The sequence below is a fragment of the Ceratotherium simum genome, chromosome 6 (genome assembly GCF_057802395.1).
Source record: "Ceratotherium simum simum isolate JZ-2026a chromosome 6, ASM5780239v1, whole genome shotgun sequence".
NCBI classification, from domain to species: domain Eukaryota; kingdom Metazoa; phylum Chordata; class Mammalia; order Perissodactyla; family Rhinocerotidae; genus Ceratotherium; species Ceratotherium simum.
In genome coordinates, this window is record NC_141905.1 from 63,576,798 (window position 1) to 63,595,666 (window position 18,869).

The window sequence follows — 18,869 nt, forward strand, 5'->3', positions numbered from 1 at the left end:
GCGCGCCCGGGATCCGAACCTGGGCCGCCAGTAGCGGAGCGCGCACACTTAACCGCTAAGCCACAGGGCCGGCCCCACAGTGTGCCTGGTTTAGTAGATGCTCAGTGAGTAAGTGCTGAGTGGATGAATACATGAATAAGTGAATAAAGGAGAAAAGAGAGCCTTGGACCAAGATAAATGTGTGAGGACACAGGAACTCAGTCACAAATAGGAGACAGTCCTCGCCACCCTGGCTCTCGGCTTGCCTCCAGGGTTAGGTTCCGTGAGCAGAGTGGGGAGGGATAAGAGCAGTTCCTCCTTTAGGTGAAGGTGGGTGGGTGGGAAGGGTGGGCAGGAAGGGCTGGTGCTCATGGAAAGCTCACTGCCATGGGAACAGCCACCAGCACACCAGTGTCACTCTGCTCTGCTACCATTTGCCACCCCAGACCATCTCCCATTGCTCTTCTTTAGACCCTCAGGGGTACTTTCCCCCTCATACAGCCCCCTCTGCCCTCCCCCTGCCAGAGGGGGATCAAGCAGAGGCAAAGAAAGGTCATTTCATTTGGCCTCAAAGGGTTGGGCAGAGCTGAGAGGACTCCCTCATCTTCTACAAGACCCTAGAAGTGGAGGCATGTTAGTGTAGACAAGAGTCCTCTGCTCCCCTTGTAGTCTTTGGGTCCTGGTGCCCTTCCTTGTACAGGGATGCTGAAGGTCCCTCCCACATCAATATCCTAAATTGCGGCAGGTTCCAAACCTCCCACCCTTCCTTTATAACCCTGGGTGGGGCAGGTGCCCAGGGATTTATATGAATCCTACAGAAACCCACCCATCTGCTTCGCTGGGACTACCTCCCTGGGCAGTTGCCAATAAGCAATGATTCTCTCTCAGTCCTCCCCCTCCTGGGTCTCTCTGAAGCTCTGGATTTATTGCTCATCCTTCCCCCATCTTGAAATTCACTCCTCCCTGGCATTCTTCTGGGCTCTTCGCCTCTGTGATTGCTCCTCTTGCTCCTCCAAAAGTCTAAAGGTCTTGGTCCTTCCTCTTCTCCCTCAAGCCTCTCTCTTGCTGGCCCTATCCATTCCTGCAGCTTCAGGCATCACTGTCATGTGGATGAACCCCAAGTATCACCCCTCCTCCTGACCTTGCCTGCAAGCACTTTCCTCTCACTCCAATTGCAGGATAAAGTCAAAGTCTTGAGCTAAACCCTCAAGGCTCCTGCCATCTTCCCCTTCTCATGCAGAACTGCAGCTGCCCAGGCTGTATGAGACGGGGGACTTACACAGCCAAAGCCACACTTCCAGTACACTTCTGCCTTGTCCAGCTCCCACTGTCTCTCACAAAAGAGGCCCTATGTGTAGGTGGGGTCAGGGGGGCTATCACCCAGAGTTGGCTGAGACTTGGGGAGTGAGCTTGGCAATGCACAGCTGCTCTCTTGGGAGGGGAGGGTATTTAGGAGCAGGTGGAAGCCTCCCACCTGTGTCTCTCACTGCCAGATGGGGTGGCGTGTGTTGCTCCAGGCACTGTTACTGCACAAAGGGCATGATCTGCTCTCTGTGAGACAAAAGCCAATCGTCAAGAGGCAAGATGGTAGAAAAGAAAGGGCAGTTTATTACAGCTTGCTAGCAAGGGGGAAGATGGCCGACTAATGTCTCAAAGAACCATCTTATAGAACAAAGACTACAGGCCAGTTATATAGAGGGCTGGTCTCCGGGTAGGGGAGGCATCTGGTCCCACGGTGGGGGCATCCATCTGATTACTGGGTGGAGGCATCTGGTCTGGGGGGGGGGGTGGCGCATCTTAGTTCCTGGCAGTCTTTTGTTTCACTTGATATGCATCAGAGACTGGAGCAACGCCCTATACTCTGATCTTTCAGTTGGCATTGATGATGGCTATCATCATAGAGTCTCTGCCCGGGGGTCATCACATTCCTAAGGAACTCAAAAGAACAAAGTTATCAACTTATAGCAGCTGGGAGGGGCCATAAAGTCCAGAGTTAGTCAGAGGTCATTCCAAGTCACAACATGGTTTCCCCTCTACAATATGGCTTCCCTTATGTCAACCCTGTATTGAGCTGGTATCAGCATCTCCCTCTCATGGCACGTGAATGAATAGTGGTATGGGTGGACGATGGCAAAGAGGTTTGGGGGGTTGAAACCACATCATTTGGGGACTGAAGAGGGTGGGGACACATTTGAGAGCTGTCAACAGCAGAGAGTCCTGAGAATGTGTCACTAGATGCACGGATCAGGGAGCATCTCTTGGTGGGACTCATTTGGAGCGGGTTCCTCAGCCCTCTGGCCAAGGTCTTTTACTTTTCCAGGCTGGACCGTGCACCTCTCCACTTGCTTGTTTGCTCACTAGCTCATGTCCTATCTCCCCTGGACACTGGACATTCCACTAAGACAGGACTATGTCTGTCCTGCTCCCTGACACTCTAGGCATTCCATCAATATTTGTTGAAGGAATAAATGAAACATGCGCTGCCCCTTTCCCAACTCTATGCCTTTGTTCTTGCTGTTTCTTCCCTTAAGGTGCTCTGCCCCCCACCCCCATCTCTCCCTCCACTTGTTAAAACACTCCCCATCCTTCAAGACCCATTCATAAAGAAGGCTTCCCTGGTTCCCCAGCCTGGAGCCATTATTCTCCATGCTAAATCTCTGTGGTACGTGGCTTGCCTATACTATATCCCTTACACCTTTAGCTTTGGATTATAACTATTTCTGTACCCATCTCTGTCCCTCTATTAGACAGTGAGCTGCTTGAGGGTGGGCGCATCATCTCTGTGCTCTCTCTTCCCTATTCCCTGGGACAAGAGATTTTCACATATTGAGGTATATGGGGTAACTTCTGGTTTAAAACTGATTCAACTTGAACTAAAGAAGCCTGACTTATGTCCTATCAAACATACACTGTACATCTGCTTTAACCAGTAAAGAATGCACTCTCTCAAGACGAGAATGCATACTTTCTCTCCTACGCCCTATTGTTAACACTGGTATTAGTCCCTTTCCTGACCTCAGGGTCGCGTTGACCTGCTAATTTGCAACTGAATACCCCTTTGAAACTTTGATGAAAATGTATCCTGGGTGTGCTTATGTTCTTTGTTCTAAAAAGGTATAAGACTGCACTGAAAACCATGCTTCTCCAGAATGCTTTTTTCCTTTGTGGAAACTGCCTTCCTGGATTACAATCATCACCCTGGCTCAAGTAAAACTCACCTTCTCTCTCTTATCTATAGAATGGTTATTCGCTTGCATCCACACCTGGCACAGTGCTTTCTACGCAGTAGGTGCTCTATAGGCGTTCAGTAGAAGAAGGCTAGCCTATTGATTGCAGTCAGTGGATTTTTACTGGCCCCTATGCTGCTTCCTTGCAGCCCAAAGTGGGGTCCCTGAGCCTCCATTCCCCAGGCTGGGAGTTCACCCGTGCTGACTGGGCCACCTCTGAGGTCTCCCTCCTCCCTCCCCCCCAATCCCTGCTAACACTTTGCCTAAATTTCGCCCCGCCCCAGTGCCATTTCAGACATTTGCATGGCCTGACCACAGCAAGGTAGATGGGGGGAGGCTGAGCTGCACTTGGTAAGAGCCCAGGAGAGCAGAGATTACCCGATATGGAGGGGCCGGCTCCAGGGCGCATCCAGGGGCCCCTGCACTGTTCCCTGTCCCACCCCAGGCCCTGAGGCCCAGAAAAGCATGGGGTGAACCGAGGCCTGCATGTCTGTGGTCACCATCTGTGCAGATGAAGGCAACAGCAGGATGTGTATGTATGTGTGAGTGTGTGTGAGTGTGTGTGTGTGTGTGTGTGTGTGTGTGGTGAGTGACTGAGTCATCAGGGAGCGGCGGAGGCCCAGAGGAACTCACCGACTAGATCTTCCCCAACGCTTCCTGTTTGGGCCGCCAGAGATCGAGTGGGAGTTTTTCCAGCAAGACTTAACCCTGGTGTTTCAAGGGTTTTCGTTCCTGAGCCAGACCCCATCCCCACACTTGGCCCAGAGGTCCTTAAACATTGGAGCTTATAAAATCACCTCGGGTGCTTGTTCAGCGTGGAGACGTCCAGATCTGCCCCCACCCTGATTTGCAGATCTAGCCCATACACCATATGCCCGGGAAAATCCTCACCAGGGTGCCAGCTTCTTGCTGAGGGCAGGGCGTAGATACTCTCTGGGATGCCTGGGGAAGGAGGCAGCCTTAGGAAGAGATGCTGAGCTCAGGGCTCAGGTTGCAGGTGGTGGGGATGGTGGTGAGTGGAGAGGTGAGGGAGGCAGCGCTGATAGCTGGAGGTGAGCAGAAGGCTGGGCTGAGAAAGGAGCTGCATCTAGAAAGAGGCTGCACCAGGCAGTGCCACTCAGCCTTGGCTGGCTGGAAACAGAATTGGTGGGACTCCGGAAGATGGGAGCTGGAAGAGTCAGCCCCCTTGACATTCAAAAACAGAAGAATCCCCTCAACAGGAAAATAGAAAACCATTCATCTGCAGTAGACAGCAAGAGGCACTAATTAGTACTTTCAAGAGGAACTCAACAAGCAGAGCTTACTCAGAGAACCTTGGAAGCTGCAGGAAACCCAAGCAGAGCATTTAAAACAAATACACAAACTATCTAGAGGGCAGACTAACAGACTCCAGAACACTGCCTGGCACACAGTAAGCACCTTATAAGCATGTGTTGTTGTCATTATTGTATTATTTTTAATTTAGAATCTGGACATCTAGGACCCAGAACCCATGGCAGACCTATTTAGACTCTTGCTACTCAAAGTTTGGTCCACTGACCAGAGGCATCAGTATCATCTGGGAGCTTATTAGAATTGCAGTCTCAGACCCAGTCCTGGATACACAGAATCAGAATCTGCATTAAGAAGAGCCCAAGTGAACGGTGAGCACTTTCAAGTTTGTGAAGCACTGCTTTAGAGCACACAGGAGGCCACGCCCAGAAACTAGGTCAGAGATTGGGCTATTTTGGGGAAAGGAGGCCAACAAGGGTTAGGTTGCCTTGCCTTGGGTCCTCACATCCTGGAAAGGCCCCAGACCCTTGTCAGCAGGGGCATGTCACGTGGGGACACTGCCGGGGTCCCTACACATCGGTGTGCTGGGATAGCCTGGTGCCTGGGGCCACCATGGGGGCGCGGTGGCTGAGGCCGCCCCCCCATAGCCCAGCGGATGCCACAAGGTCGAGTGGCGGTTTGCTGGAGTACCAGGTGCTCAGGAGGCGGTCCACCTGTTCCCTACTGGAGACTACGCGCAGGTGGGCCTTCCGGCTTCCGCCGTCCACGGCCTCGGGGGGCTCGCGCACCTCGCGGGACTTGGGGCCCCTGCTCGCGGTGTCCCGGTGCAGCCCCCGCGCCTGCATCTCGCTCTGCATGCTGGCGAAGAAGTGCAGCACGCAGCGGTGCGCGAAGTCCCGCGCATGCTCGCAGCACGTCTCGTCGAAGAGCTTCTGCTCCAGGTCCACGTAGTTGCTCCAGTATCTGCGCTGCAGGAAGACTGTCTGGTCGAAGCAGGGCCTCAGGCAGCGAGCCAGGAAGGCCACAACGATCAGCAGCAGGGTGATGCTCCAGCCGATGGCCTGGAGGATGGGGAGCACGAGGTAGGGTGTGGGTGGGGCTCTGGTGCTGTACGGTGTGGCAGGGGTATTCTAGAGTCTTTCCCTTTATTTATCCCTCCCATCCTTCCTCAGATTTATTCATCTTCCCATTTAGTCATCCATCCTACCGACCACCTCCATCCATCCTCCCTTCCATTCATTCTCTCATCCTCGCATCCATTCGTCTATCCAACTCTCTCTCCACCCATCCATCCAGTCATCCAATGTCTCATCTGACTGTATATCTATCATCTTCCTATGCAGGCATCCTCCCAACCATCCTTCCATTTGCCCATCATCTATCCTCCTATCCAGCCATCTACTCTCCCATGCATTCATCTTCTCATACTCTCATCTTTCCATCCATTTATTTCTCCAACCATCCATTCACCCACCCATCCATCCTTCCAACCTTCCTTCTGAAGGAAACCAGAATATGTCAACCTAAAGTGTGCCTCTTTAATATAAGAATTATCTTGAGCTGAAGACAAGAAGCAACAAAGATAGGAAAAGCTCTCTCTACCCTCCCCTTTTCTGCTAAAGGCAGGATGTAAATTCTCCTTTTATTGGAGACAGACTCAGCCTAGAGAGGCGCCAGAGGAATCGTCAAACAATCCTTACTCCATTAGTTTCCTCCCATGTGTTTACCTTCCCACAGTTTCCACCCTTAGAAGCCTAAAACTGCTTTCCTTTGTCCTGCCATTTCTCTACAAAGGTATTGCTCTTTGTTGAAGATGCTACAGAAGCCGAATTCTAAGCCACCACTTTGAATTACTGTTTGGTTTAGGTTTCTCCTGTGTGATGTGCACTGCACACATTAATAAACTGTTTGTTTTCCTCTTATAATTTTGGCTTTTTGTTAAGAGTCGCAGCTGAAAACCTAAGATGGGTGGAGGTAAAGTCTTGCCTTCCCTACCCTCCCATCCATTCATCCATCCATCCATCCTCACACATATTTGTCCATCCCATCTGTGCATCTGTCCATCCTGTATTTGGGAGGAGGCAGTGAGGACCCAGTCTTGCTCTCATAGAGCTCACACTTTAGTGGAGGAAAAATTAAATAGGTGATGACTGCTAAGTGCCATGTTGAGGGATGTATGGGAAGTCATGGGAATTCAGAGGAGGGACACCCAACCTGAACTTGAGAGCTCAGCAAACAGTGAGGTTTAGGCTGAGACCTGAAGGATGAATAATAGACAGGATAGGAACAGGGAACAGTGTTCCAGGCCAAGAGTGACGAGATACTGGACATTGTTCTCTAAGGCTGGAGCTCATACCAGGCCGATCTTCTCCCTGCTGTCTGCCCATCCAAAGCTATAGTCTCTGCAAGGCCTGGCTTAAGACCAGAGCAACTGCGCAGACCTGGAGCAGAGAAGTCACTCCTCTAAACCACAAGCAGAGACGTATTTGAATCCTTATCATTTGTAGATGGGATTTCCTTGATTTATAAAGCTCTCTCATTTGGCCGCTCACAGGATCCCCCTCCCCCTACCAATTGAAAATACTCGTGTGAGCATTTTACACACAAGGAGCAGAAGACCAAACAACTTGCTAAATTTAACGTGACTGATAACTTACAGCTGAGTCAGGATTCAAACCGTGTTCTGACGGCAAAATCCACTTCATCCCAGTGTAACCGGTGAGAGCCTGGAGTGTTTAAGTCCGCAGGGACCACCAAGGTGGAGGAGACCAAACCTCCCTTTATGTGCAGGAGAAAATGAGGCCCAGAGGGAGAGTGAGGTGGCCAAGATCACAGTCTGACCCAGAATTAAGCGCTTCCTGAGCACTGGTCCTCTGTCCGCTGCACCACGGGCCTGCATTTGCCGTGAGCCTGTCTCAGCTCCCCAAAGGGCAGGGGTTGTGTTTTTATTCCCTGTAGCCCCCTTGAGCCTCTGCATGTGTGGGTTCATGTAAATACTGTTTAGGGGACACAGCCCAAGGTTGGGGCTCGGGGAGTGGTGGTGGTGGTGGAATCTGGAGTCTGGGCTGGGATTTGCTCCCAGGATAATGGACTTGGTGCCCTGTGGGGAGCCAGGTCTCTGGGGAGGACCTGCTTTGTAGGGAGGTCATTAAGAGGGTTTGGAGTAATTCTTAGACGCATATATTCAGATTCCTGCCCTGCTTCTTACAAGTTGTGTGACTTTGGCCTTGTGAACTAAACTTTCGGGGCCTTAGTTTCCTTATCTGGAAAATGGGATGATAATGATTGCCTCCACCTCATAAGGTTGTTCTGAGAGTTAAAGGAAGTAATGCATATAAAATGCTTATCACAAGGCCTGACACATAAGAGCTCTGTAAGTGGTAATCGGTATTATTTCTGAGGGGTGGGAAGAATGTGTGTATGGGGTGGGGGCAGGGCAGAGCAGTACATCTCCAGAGCTTTCCTGCCATCCAGCCTCCGGGGATGGGCCTAACTAACTCCTGGAGGGTATGGGCACCTGGCCTCTGCCCATGAGCGAGTCAGCATTGATGGCAAAGTGCCCACTTCCTAAGGCCCTACACTGTCCTATACGTGGATCTCGCTCCTGATCCCCCTGGTTGTGTCTCCAGCAGTGAGGTGGGGCCTCAGGAAACCACGTGTAACTCCTCACCCCACGCCCCTCGGAACCAACGCAGGATATTTTTCAGGGCTGGGAGGGGACGGCCTGGATTACCTGTGACAGGCACTGCAGGTAGCGAGAGACTGCCTTTCGCGCGGGGCTGTCCCTGACCAGCTCATCCTCCTTGCAGGGCACCTTGGCCAGGAAGAGCTGCACCTGGCTGGGGGTCATGTTGGCAAAGTCCAGAAACTTCTCGGGGTCCACGGAGTTGCTGAAGGCACACACGAAGCACTTCCCATCAAGGAGGGCCAGCAGGATCCAGACAAGGGGGGCGGCCAGTGCTCTCTGCAGCACAGAGGAGCACATATACCTGGAGCAGAGGAAGGGAGGGGTCACCAAGGGCAGCCAGAATTCAGCTGCAGCAGGAGGTCTACAGGGGAGATGCAAGGATGGACTTCCCAGGAGAGCTGGGAAATCCCAGGCGTGGTTACATCAAAAGAATGGCTGCAGCTCCCACTGCAGGCCCCACCCCCCCACCTCGACCACCTTCATGGCTCTGCCTGAGGGCTTGGGAAGAGGCTCTGCTCCCAGAGGGGTGGGCTGGAAGTGCTGGCGAGTTAACAACCCCCAGATCAACCTTCAAACCAAGAGGGATGGGGCCTGGAGGATAAACACCCCAGCTTCCTAGGCCTTCAGTGGGACAATTCTCAGGTGTGTTCTACCTGCCTCTCAGAGGTCCCCAGAAGGACTGAGCCCCAGCTGCCTGCTCATTATCACATTCTTCCCAGAGCCTGCTTTTGGGGGCAGCCCAGGCTAAGACAGTTCTGTGTAATAACCCTCCCAGCGGCAGCACCTCAAACACCTCCCCCCAGCGTCTGGGGAGCCCACCCTCCGACGGTCCCCAGGTGCCTCTCCTGACCTACTCGGCCCCTCTAGTGGCCTGGATTGGGTGTTGGTCACAGGACAGGAGCCCAGTGGAGCTGCATGCCCTGGATCCCAGAGGAAGGCAAAGGGCACACCCAGTGCATGTGACCCCCCTGCGTGGCTGAATCACAGGGAGCATGGAACCCCCATGGAACACGAAACAGAGAAACAGAGGCTGCTTATGCACAGGATGCAGATGTTGTTTCTAACTTGGATTGTAAAGAAAACATAAAATGGTGTATGCTGTGTGTGTGCATGGCTTACCTAGTGTTGAATTATAAATGCATTGTAGACAGAGATGGCTCCAGCATTTTCTATGGCAGCAATGTGGTTAGAAGGTGGAACTGAGACCTTGTTATGAAGTTACATTACATATGTGTGAGAACACCTCAATTGTCCATACCAAAGAACAGGGGAGGGGTGGAGAACAAAACCCACCAAGCCCCTCCTGCCACTGCCTGCAGAGCTAGAGCACTTGGATATTTTGTCCAAAACACTAAGGGCAGCAGTTCCAGGCTGGGCTGTGAGTCCGCTTATGTTTGAATCTGAGCATCTTCCTAGCTGTGGGACCTCGGCCAAGTTACCTAACCTCTCTGTGCCTCAGGTCCCTCATCCTTAAAAATGGGTCCATTACAGGAGCAGACCCAGGGCCCAGGTGAGAATGAAGAGGCCGTGAACACACAGCACGTGGCACAGAGCTTGGCACCACTGTCGGCCGGGGATCATTATGAATTGCTAAACTCCATCGACTGACCTTATCTAGGGCACCAATCAGGGGCAAGGCTCTGAGGACACAGCGGTGCAACAGGTGAGGTCCTTGCCCTCGGGGAGCTTACAGGAGAAGGGACGCAGCCTTTAAGCCAATCATGCCTCTCGCTACATGCAAAAACTGCCTACGCATGTCATGGGATGGCCTTCATGTGTGTGGTGGGTTATAATCCACGGCCAGCATGACAGATGTGACCTGGGTAATTCTTGGGAATCCTGTATCATTCGTGTGTCTCCAGCACTGGCCACGGAAAGGTGACAAATGACAGGAACAGAAATAGCTGTTTCCAGAGTGGAAACTGACAAATGAGTCTCTGTGAACTGATGATGCTCTAGTTGGGGGAAGGAGGGCACACACCTGATAGTGCCTGTGGGGGTGGAGGGGGAGCCCTGACATATCCATGGGGGTCATTGGGGTTTGGGGGTCACTTGGCAGTGTCTGTGGGGGTAAATGGGTGGAGGAGGCCCTGACAATGGCCACAGGGGAGGATTGGGGTTTGCGGGGTACCCTGGTAGTGCCTGTGCAGTTGAGGGAGCCCCTGACGATGCCCACAGGGGTGGTTAGGGTTTGAAGGTGCACCTGGCAGTGCCCGTGTAGGTGGGGGAGCCCCTGGCATGCCCACGGGTAGCTGGGTGGTGTGGGACCGCACCTGATGATGCCTGGGTCCTTCCTCCGGTGCCCTGCAGGCCGGCGCCACTCCTCAATCATCACCACAGACTGCCGATTGGCAAGGAGGCCACAGAGGAACAGGGCGAGTGGGGGTGTGAGCAGCAGGCCCAGGCCGTAGAGGGCATTGTAGCGTGCCAGACAGGGGCAGTTGAAGTCGAAGGAGGAGTACAGCTTGACAGTGACCGCGGCCAGCAGCAGGCAGATGCCGTTCATCACCGACTCCGAGCTGGACTGGAAGTGCTGAAAGAGCATGCGGAATTTATCCATGGCTCCGGCCTGGGTGCGTGGGCAACCGTGGGCGTGGGCAGCGAGGCTGCAGCCACCTTCCTGGCCAATGCGAGGCCACTCTGGGGGCGAGCTGGGGGTCCTCTGGAGGTTCTTTCTTCTATTTCAAGGGCCTGAGGGGACAAGGAGGAGGCGGTGTCCAGTTCCCAGCCCAGCCTCCTGGGGTCCAGCCAAGGACGTCAGGCACAGGCAGGCTCTCTCCACAAAGGCTCCCCTGCCCAGCCTGATTGTCCCCCAGTGCCACTCCCCTCCACTCTGGGGGAGTGAGTCACTGTTCCCTGACTAGCCAGCCCAAAGCACCTCTAGGCAAATGTGCCCCACCCTGTCACTCCATCCCTCCCCAGCCCATTCCCTCCTCTCTTCAGGGTTTGGATACTGAGCCCTGTTAGCTGGTGGGGCTTCCCATGAGGACAAGCAAATTCTGGGTGTGGTAAGGCCAAAACCCTGGTGGAGCCTATTATATTTTCTGGTTTTGGTCAAAAACATGACTTGACTCAGCTGAGCCCAGGGAGATTTCATGTTGGCTTTCATGCTGGGAGGAACCAGAGGGTGCACCTTACCCTTTTCTGGAAGAGAAGACCCTTGAGAAATGTTTAAACCATGTTTCAGTGTTTGCCAGTGATAGGGGTTGTGGAAGGGAAGGCCTTCCAGGCAGAGCACGGGCAAGGGCATGGAAGTGAGAAGCGGCCTCATGTGGGCCAGCAGTCTGGGGTTGCTGGCATGTAGCATCAGGCAGGGGCAGTCAGGAGAGGGGGCGGGAGGGCTCAGTAGGTGCCTGCAACCCTCTCCTCCATTTTATTCCACTGCCCTCCAGGTCTGGCCACAGACTGGCCCAGGTCTCCCTAAAGCACAGCATCCACTACATCATTCTGCACAAATGTGACTGGAGGGTCCCTCAGCCTCCTTAGCTCAGCGTTCAAGGCCCTCCTAACTGAACCCAGATGTGTTCTCCCACCTCTACACCTTTGCTGGCACTGTCCTCCCCACTGAAAACCTGTGCACTTCCTCCCACCTGCTCTTCAAGAGGCAGCTCAAATGCAGCCCTGTTGTTACCGAACCCAGTTCGTTTTTGCCAGTCTCCCCGAAAGCCAGTCACTGAGACGATGAGATTGCAGCAGAGAGAGGGTTTAATCACCAGGCAGCCAAGTGAGGGAACGGGTGATCGAGTCTCAAACCCGCCTCCCTGAAAATGGGGACTCAGGGATATTTATGGGATGGGGGGCAAGGTGGTCTGAAACGTGGAGATAGATGATTGGAGGTGAGGAGAGGTGAGGTAATTGATCTGCGCAAGTGTAGTCAGACTTCGTGCCTCTTCATAGGACGCGTGTTCACAAAATGGTGGCGTTAGGGTGATCTGAGGGTGGAGTTTTAGCTCCTTGACTTCAGCAAGGTCACTTGTCGAGCATTTGCACGGGCCCAGTTGATGGGTTGGTGGTCTCAACCGGCCTGAACTGGACAAGGGTCCTAATTCCAGAAAACAGCTCAAACACCCATTACCATGGTGACCCAGGCGCCAGGGAGATGTTATCTTTAGGACCTAGTGGGAGTCAGATAGCATATTGCCTAAGGAGCACAGTTAACAATGGGTCGGGGGGTACAACTAAAAGCTGTAATTAGTAATTGCAAAAAAAACTGTAGTTACTAGCTACCTAATCATCAATGGCTGTTTACTGGTTTCACTGTTACCAAGCCGCCCTGGTGACCTCAGCTTCGAGGGAGCCTCTGCCTCCCACGTGGCCCTTGGAAAGGCAGCCTCTGCCTGTTACTCACCTTTCCCAGGTGGGGGGAGTCGATTTCCCAACTAGTGCAGGGACCCGGACCTGCCCCTTTTTGTTTCCTGCAGCATCCAGCATGGTGCTAAGCACACAGCACGTGATAGCAAATGTTTGTTCTCTGTGACATTGATGCTCAGACTCCCTTTATTTCATCTCCACCTCTGTCCTCTCCGCCCACATCTTGACCTGTCCCTTCCTGCCTGTCTGTCTGCTCCTAGGAAGCAAATGAGTGGAATGTAGGTCGTGCCCTTAATTCTCTCTGTCTCTGTCTGTCTCCCTTTCTCTCTCTCATTCTGTCCCTCTCTCTGTCTCTCAGACTCTACCTTTCTGCGTGTGTGTGTGTGTGTGTGTGTGTCACTCTCTGTGTCCTTCAGTGTGTGTTTCCGAGTCTTTCTGTGTGTCTCTCTGTCTGTCCCTCTCTCTGTGTTGCTGCCTCTTCCTGTCTATCTTTCCGTCCTCCTCACCTGCTGCCCACCTTGTAGCATCCCTGTCTTACTGGCCACCAGCCCTGACATTGGCAGCCTGGCTCCGGGAGTGTTGTGGAGGCAGCCACGGGAGCCCAGGGATCTGTTCCTGGGGTCACAGATCAGTGGGCCTTGGGCCCTAGCATGGGCTGGGGGCCGGTGAGGTATCCAGACCCCGACTACTCGGGCCTCAATCTTCATCTCTTTGTCTCCCTCGCTCTCAGCCCAGGGTTACCCCTGAGAAAAGGAAAACCTCAGGATCTGGGATGGCCTTGACCCCACTGACTCTGCTCCATCCAGCCTGGACCAGCAGGCTTCCTGGACTCCAAGTGGCGTCCTTAGTTAAATTCATGCCTCAACACTGTTGTCGTTTCCTCAGACCCTGGGCCCTCATGGTCATGAACACAACTTCCTGCCAACCCTCTAGAGCACGTGCGGTAAGCGTCCTTCTGAATCCTTCCCATCCTCAGAGGCCCAGCTCCAGCCGTCCCATCTCCATGGAGCTTGCCTGGGCTACTGCAGCTGCACTGATCACGCTTGTTTCCATATTCTCAAAGAACTTTTAGAAAATGGAAATATCTCCATTTTTTCTGATTAAACACACCATTATGAAAAATTAAAAAATAGAAAATGTGAAAGTGTTCCCCTCACTGCAACTCCCAGAGAGTCTCCCTGTGGTTGCTTCAGTGTGTGTCCTTCCAGACTTGTTCCAGGGCCCACACAGACACATGCTGGCTGGCCTGCTTGGTGTTCCTTGGGAGAACTGTGAACCACTGTTAACTAACCACTGGGTGCCGCTATGCACCCAGGAGCACCGGGGTTGCCTGCGGGAGAGGCAGCTCAGGCTGCCCATGTGACCTTCCATTTGAGGCATGTCTGTTCCCTCTCTTAACACTCGTGACATGGGTCTCTCACTGTGTCTTTTTTTTTTTTTTGGTGAGGAAGATCAGCCCTGAGCTAACAGCCGTGCCCATCTTCCTCTACTTTATATGGGACCCCGCCACAGCATGGCTTGACAAACGGTGCGTCAGTGCACGCCTGGGATCCAAACCTGCGAACCCCGGGCCGCCAAAGCGGAGCCCGCGCACTTAACCACTACGCCACCAGGCCGGCACCTCTCACTGTGTTTTTTTTCCAGCTTCCCTGAAGGATCACAGTCCAGCTGTTTGAGATACCCCTGGGACCTGCAAAATAAATTTTGTATAGGTTACTTCGCCTGTATTTTAAGTCAGACTGTCCTAAATATGTCCTGCAAGTTTCATAACTATTTGTGCATCTATACTTCTGAAGAGGTAGCAACAGACAGAAACCTGGGTCTTATTTATTATTTGTATTTTACCTAATTAGCGTGTTAGTCCGGGTCCTATGAGACAGGATTACCTGTGTGAGGGAACATGGGGATGGAGCCAGAGAAGGTGGGAGAGCCATCAGAGGCATGCCTGGGAATATGGCTCTGAGTGAAGGAGAGGGCGGGGCATTCTGGAGAAACCCTTCAAGCCTGTTCATTCTCCTGGACTCCTAATGAAGCAGAGAACCACCACCAACACAGGCTTCAGGTGGGGTGCGGGTCCCAGAGAGGCTGTGGGTCTATCCGAGGTCACACAGCCTGGTGGGGATCCTCCTTCTGTGCCTTCCAGCCCTAGTCACCCACTGGGCTGCTGACCAGGAAGGGAAATGTTCTGGCCCAAGGGCGTGCTTCTGGACCCTGAACCACAGAGCTGGGCCCTGAGCAGGCAGGAGAGAGAACTAGGCTGAGAGGGTCTGAGTACCCCTCTCTCCCATTCTAGTCTCCTCTAACCTAGGGACTCTCCAGAAAAGAACAAACAGTGCTCCTGGGAGAGCACTGCAGGTGACTAGGACAGAGCCTCTCCCAGGCCAACCTGGCCACAACTCCAGCCTCTGAGAGGTGAGATGGAGCTCCTGGGTCAGGCTGGGGCCCAGGGGCCCCCAGGGAAATGGTGTGCTGTGTGACTGCACTGGCCCTTGCTGGGTATTTACTGGAAAATACTCAAGCAAAGAAAAAGGCAAGAAGAAAGCCCATCACAACTTAAAGGGATATTATCTCTTAGGGTGAGGGGGTAGCTTTACATTTTGTAAAAAAAATTCTGTATTTTCTAAATGGTCTACTTTTATAATGATTTTTCAAATTTACCTATAAAAATCAAAAATATTTTTTACTCGAAAAGCTCAAAGGGATTAAGGAACAAGCTAAAAGGGGAGAGGATCACGTTTTGTTGCCTGGAGCCCGGACCTGCTGAACCAGGAGAGGCAGAAACAGAAGAAAGAACAGAGGGAGAAAGGCTTACTTTACTCATGTGTGTGGAAAGACGTTAAATTGTATATCTGCTACATGGTGATGCCTTAGACCAGACTTGCTTAATTCCCTACCCCGCCCCAGGGGTCTGCAGCTGTGTTCCTCTGGGTCTTTTAATTCTGGAAAAATTTTTTAAATTCACATTTTCATTTTAATGATGACAAATCTTTTTAGCAGTTTTAAACGTGTTGACTTGCAATTGGAAGATCTTTATAGAACAAGTCTTTGGTTTTTTTGTTTTCCTTTCTCAAATTGGGAACTTGCAGATATGTTGTTGGGGAATCTTTCAGATTTCTTTCCTTTAAAAGGAGTCTGGATATTATTTGAGAAACAGTGGCTTTACCATTCTTAGACATCCTGTGATTGAGAGGGCTCTTTAGGACTGGGTGCCCCCTACTGGAGAAACTCAGTGTATCTGGTGTGTGTACTTGTGGTTGCATGTGTGTACACGTGTGTGTGGTACATATGTGTGTAGTGTGTGTTTTCAGAAATACAGGTGTGGTTGTGTTTCATCTTTCTATATAGTGAGTACACTCTCCCCTGAGGTTTTTCTTTCTCTTCTTTTTCCTTCAAAAGAAAGACATTGGATGGGTGTCCCACTTCTTTCTCAGGACTGGGAGACTGTTGTTCCCTCGTGTCTAGCAGAGCCGTGGTGCCCTCTTCATCCCTGAGAGACTGGACTCTTTTCTACCTGGATGACAGAGGCCTCCGTGGGATCCGGGTGACAGGCCTTTCTGGTCCCTCTCTGGCAGACCTGGGGAAAAGCAATGTGGCACTTATGTGGGCTCCACTCTGGCGACTATAAAGAGCCATGTGGCCCCTATGGGACTGGAAGGAGAATGAAAGTGAGAGAGGGACTATCTGACAAAAGGCATTGGAACAACTGGCTGAGAATTTGGGAAAGTCTTAAACTGAATCTCTACCTCGTTTTTACACCAAGATAAGTTCCAAATGGCTCAAAGATTTACATAAAAATTAAAATCAAAAAAATTCTATGAGAAAATGTAGGTGAATTGATTCATAATCAGAAGCGAGGGAAGGCCTTTGTGAACAGAGCACAGAATTCAGTAGCTATGAAGGAGAAGATGGATAAAGTAGGCCTCATAACTTCTGTGGGCAAAATACCAATAAGTAGAGTAAAAATAACAAACTGAAAAAAGGTATTTGCCACACAAAGGCCTATTTTCCTTAATTTGCTGAAGGATCATACAAATCAATAAAAAAATGAACAATCCTATGGAAAAATGGGCTAAGGATGTGAACAGGCTATTCACAGGAAAAGAAAGACAAGTGGCCAAAAACCTGCAAAGATTCTAATCCTCATTTATAATTAAATAGAAATCTGAACAACCAAGTGCCTTTTTAAACTTACCAAGTTATTAGAAACTAAAAGATTGATAATACCCAGTGTCAATGAGGGCTTAGGGAAACAGTCACTTTCATTCACCAATGGTTGGAATACAAATTTGTACAGTTTTTCTAGGCCAATATGGCAATATATTTAAAGCAAAAACTTAAATACACATGCCCCTTGACCTAACAATTACGTAGCTCTGAATTTGCCCTATGGATAGATTTGCAGAAGTAACCAAGATAAATGAACAAGGGTGTTCACTATAGCTTTGTTTCAATGGCAATAAAACTGTAAACAACCTGAATTTTTTTTTTTAAAGATTTTATTTATTTATTTTTTTCCCCCCAAAGCCCCAGTAGATAGTTGTGTGTCATAGCTGCACAACCCTTCTAGTTGCTGTATGTGGGACGCGGCCTCAGCATGGCCAGAGAAGCAGTGCCTTGGTGCGCACCCGGGATCCAAACCCAGGCCGCCAGCAGCGCAGCGTGCGCACTTAACTGCTAAGCCACGGGGCCGGCCAACAACCTGAATTTTATCAACAGAGGACTGCTTAAATAAATTATGGCACGGCTATAAAATGGAATCTATGCAGCCATTAAAAGAATGAAGCAAATCTGTTTGTTCATATGAAAAGATCTCTAACAGATTCTGATAAGTTAAAAAAAGCAGTTTAGTATACCATGCATAGTATATAATCCCTTCTAAGTAAAACTAACATAAATATGTAAAAATTTTGGTGTTATGCATACACTTTTTGCTGGAAGGATGCACAAGAAATGTATTACCATTGGGTGGCCGGGGAGGGGGGACTTTTATTTTCTTTCTGTTTTATACCTTTCTGTGTTGTTTGACTTTTCAGACAATGCGTACATATGAATTTTATTTTTAAAAGATCAACAGAGGTTATCTGGGCAGTGGATCTATGAATTTTTAAAATATGTTTCCATATGTAAATAGGTAAACGTTATTTTTAAGAAACAGGATTAAAATATATGACTGACACAAAATAAAATAACCAAGTTAAAACCTGAACATTCTTCCACACTTAAATTTTTGGTCTTCACCCCACGGGTTACAGAATGTGGAACAATTTCCTTGGTTCACAATACATTTCTCACTCCTTTTCTCAGGAGAAGAAACAAGTAAGCCGGTTTAAAAATATTAGTATCAGCTCTCTTTTTTTTTCTTTACGTGACTGACAAGCTACAAACATGGATTTTCTGACCCGACTGAAATGAAGTTGTTTCCAGACCCTGCTGAGGGGGCTGTTTTTCTGGTGTGGAGATTCTACCAGGGCTGGCATCAGACACTAGATGTTGGGCCAAATGCAGAGACCTGGGGGCAAAAACAGGTGGGTTGCTCTGGGGGGAGGGGCACCCATCTAGCTGGATTTTCTGAATTCTACCACTTCTACTCCATAAACACCAAAGTCAGAGTGACTCTAGGGCCCCACTTTTCCCTGCGCCTGCGTGCACAAACTCATGAGACTTCTGGGACTGCCTAGTGTGGTTGAGTAAACGTAGAGGTGTTTGCTGGGCTGGGAGTGGCAAGTCCCAGCTCTGAGGGTAATCGGGTGTTCAGAGGGTCAAGCTAGCAAGTGCCCTTGTTATTGGCCACACACCCTCAAGCTCTGGCCATATAGCAACAGATGTTCACAGGGCATCTGCAGAGTGCCAGGGGCTGTGCTGGTGCAGGGCATACACAGGTGCCACATCAGGGACCAGATGCAGCCAGTGGGGCATCTCAATGTAGACTGGGCACTCTGAAGAGGACCTCGATTTGGCTTAAGTTTGGGGAGATTCTCCCTCAGTCCTGGGAAAGAGTCTCCGTTGGTGGGTGTGACCTTCTTTGGTCTAGCAACCTTGACAGGGAGGGATCCTCCGGAGATCCAACCAATCTCAGGGTGAAAGATGAGAACGTGGCCTCAGTGAAGCAAATATACCCAGAAGGTAACATCTCAGTCGCTAAAGAGTAGGGTTAATTTCCTCACTGAAATATTTTCTTTACAACATAGTAGCTAATGGAAGCTATAAGGATATATATTTCCCCCCTAAAAGCTCCTTTTGTTTTGAAAGAGGGAAAGAGCAACCTGTAAACATTTTTAAGGTGTTTTGATTGACTTGAGGGCCCCCCAAAAAAGTTTGCCAGAAGCAAAGGGAATTCTAAATGGAGTTCTAGCGCTACCTAGTGGTGTGGCTGGAGAGAGAAATTGAGAGGA

General features: G+C 50.7%; 1 protein-coding gene across 1 annotated transcript; it reads right to left on the reverse strand.

Moving 5' to 3' along the window:
- Positions 1–4,647: 4,647 nt before the first annotated feature.
- On the reverse strand, positions 4,648–10,866 carry CALHM3 (calcium homeostasis modulator 3). The gene is made up of 3 exons (XM_004428037.3): positions 10,440–10,866; positions 8,212–8,467; positions 4,648–5,539 (listed from the first exon to the last, which is right to left on the reverse strand). Exons 1-3 carry the CDS (start codon positions 10,724–10,726, stop codon positions 5,048–5,050), a joined length of 1,035 nt encoding a protein of 344 aa, XP_004428094.1. The 5' UTR covers positions 10,727–10,866; the 3' UTR covers positions 4,648–5,047.
- Between the last annotated feature and the right edge of the window lie 8,003 nt (positions 10,867–18,869).

Bases quoted from the DNA above. Each gene is read 5' to 3' on its own strand.
- CALHM3 (XM_004428037.3), bottom strand. From the start codon at position 10,726: ATGGATAAATTCCGCATGCTCTTTCAGCACTTCCAGTCCAGCTCGGAG. The intron at 8,468-10,439 runs GTGCGGTCCCAC...CCTCTGCTCCAG, and splicing joins AAGGACCCAGGCATCATCAG to GTATATGTGCTCCTCTGTGC. The intron at 5,540-8,211 runs GTAATCCAGGCC...CCCATCCTCCAG, and splicing joins ACCTGCAGTGCCTGTCACAG to GCCATCGGCTGGAGCATCAC.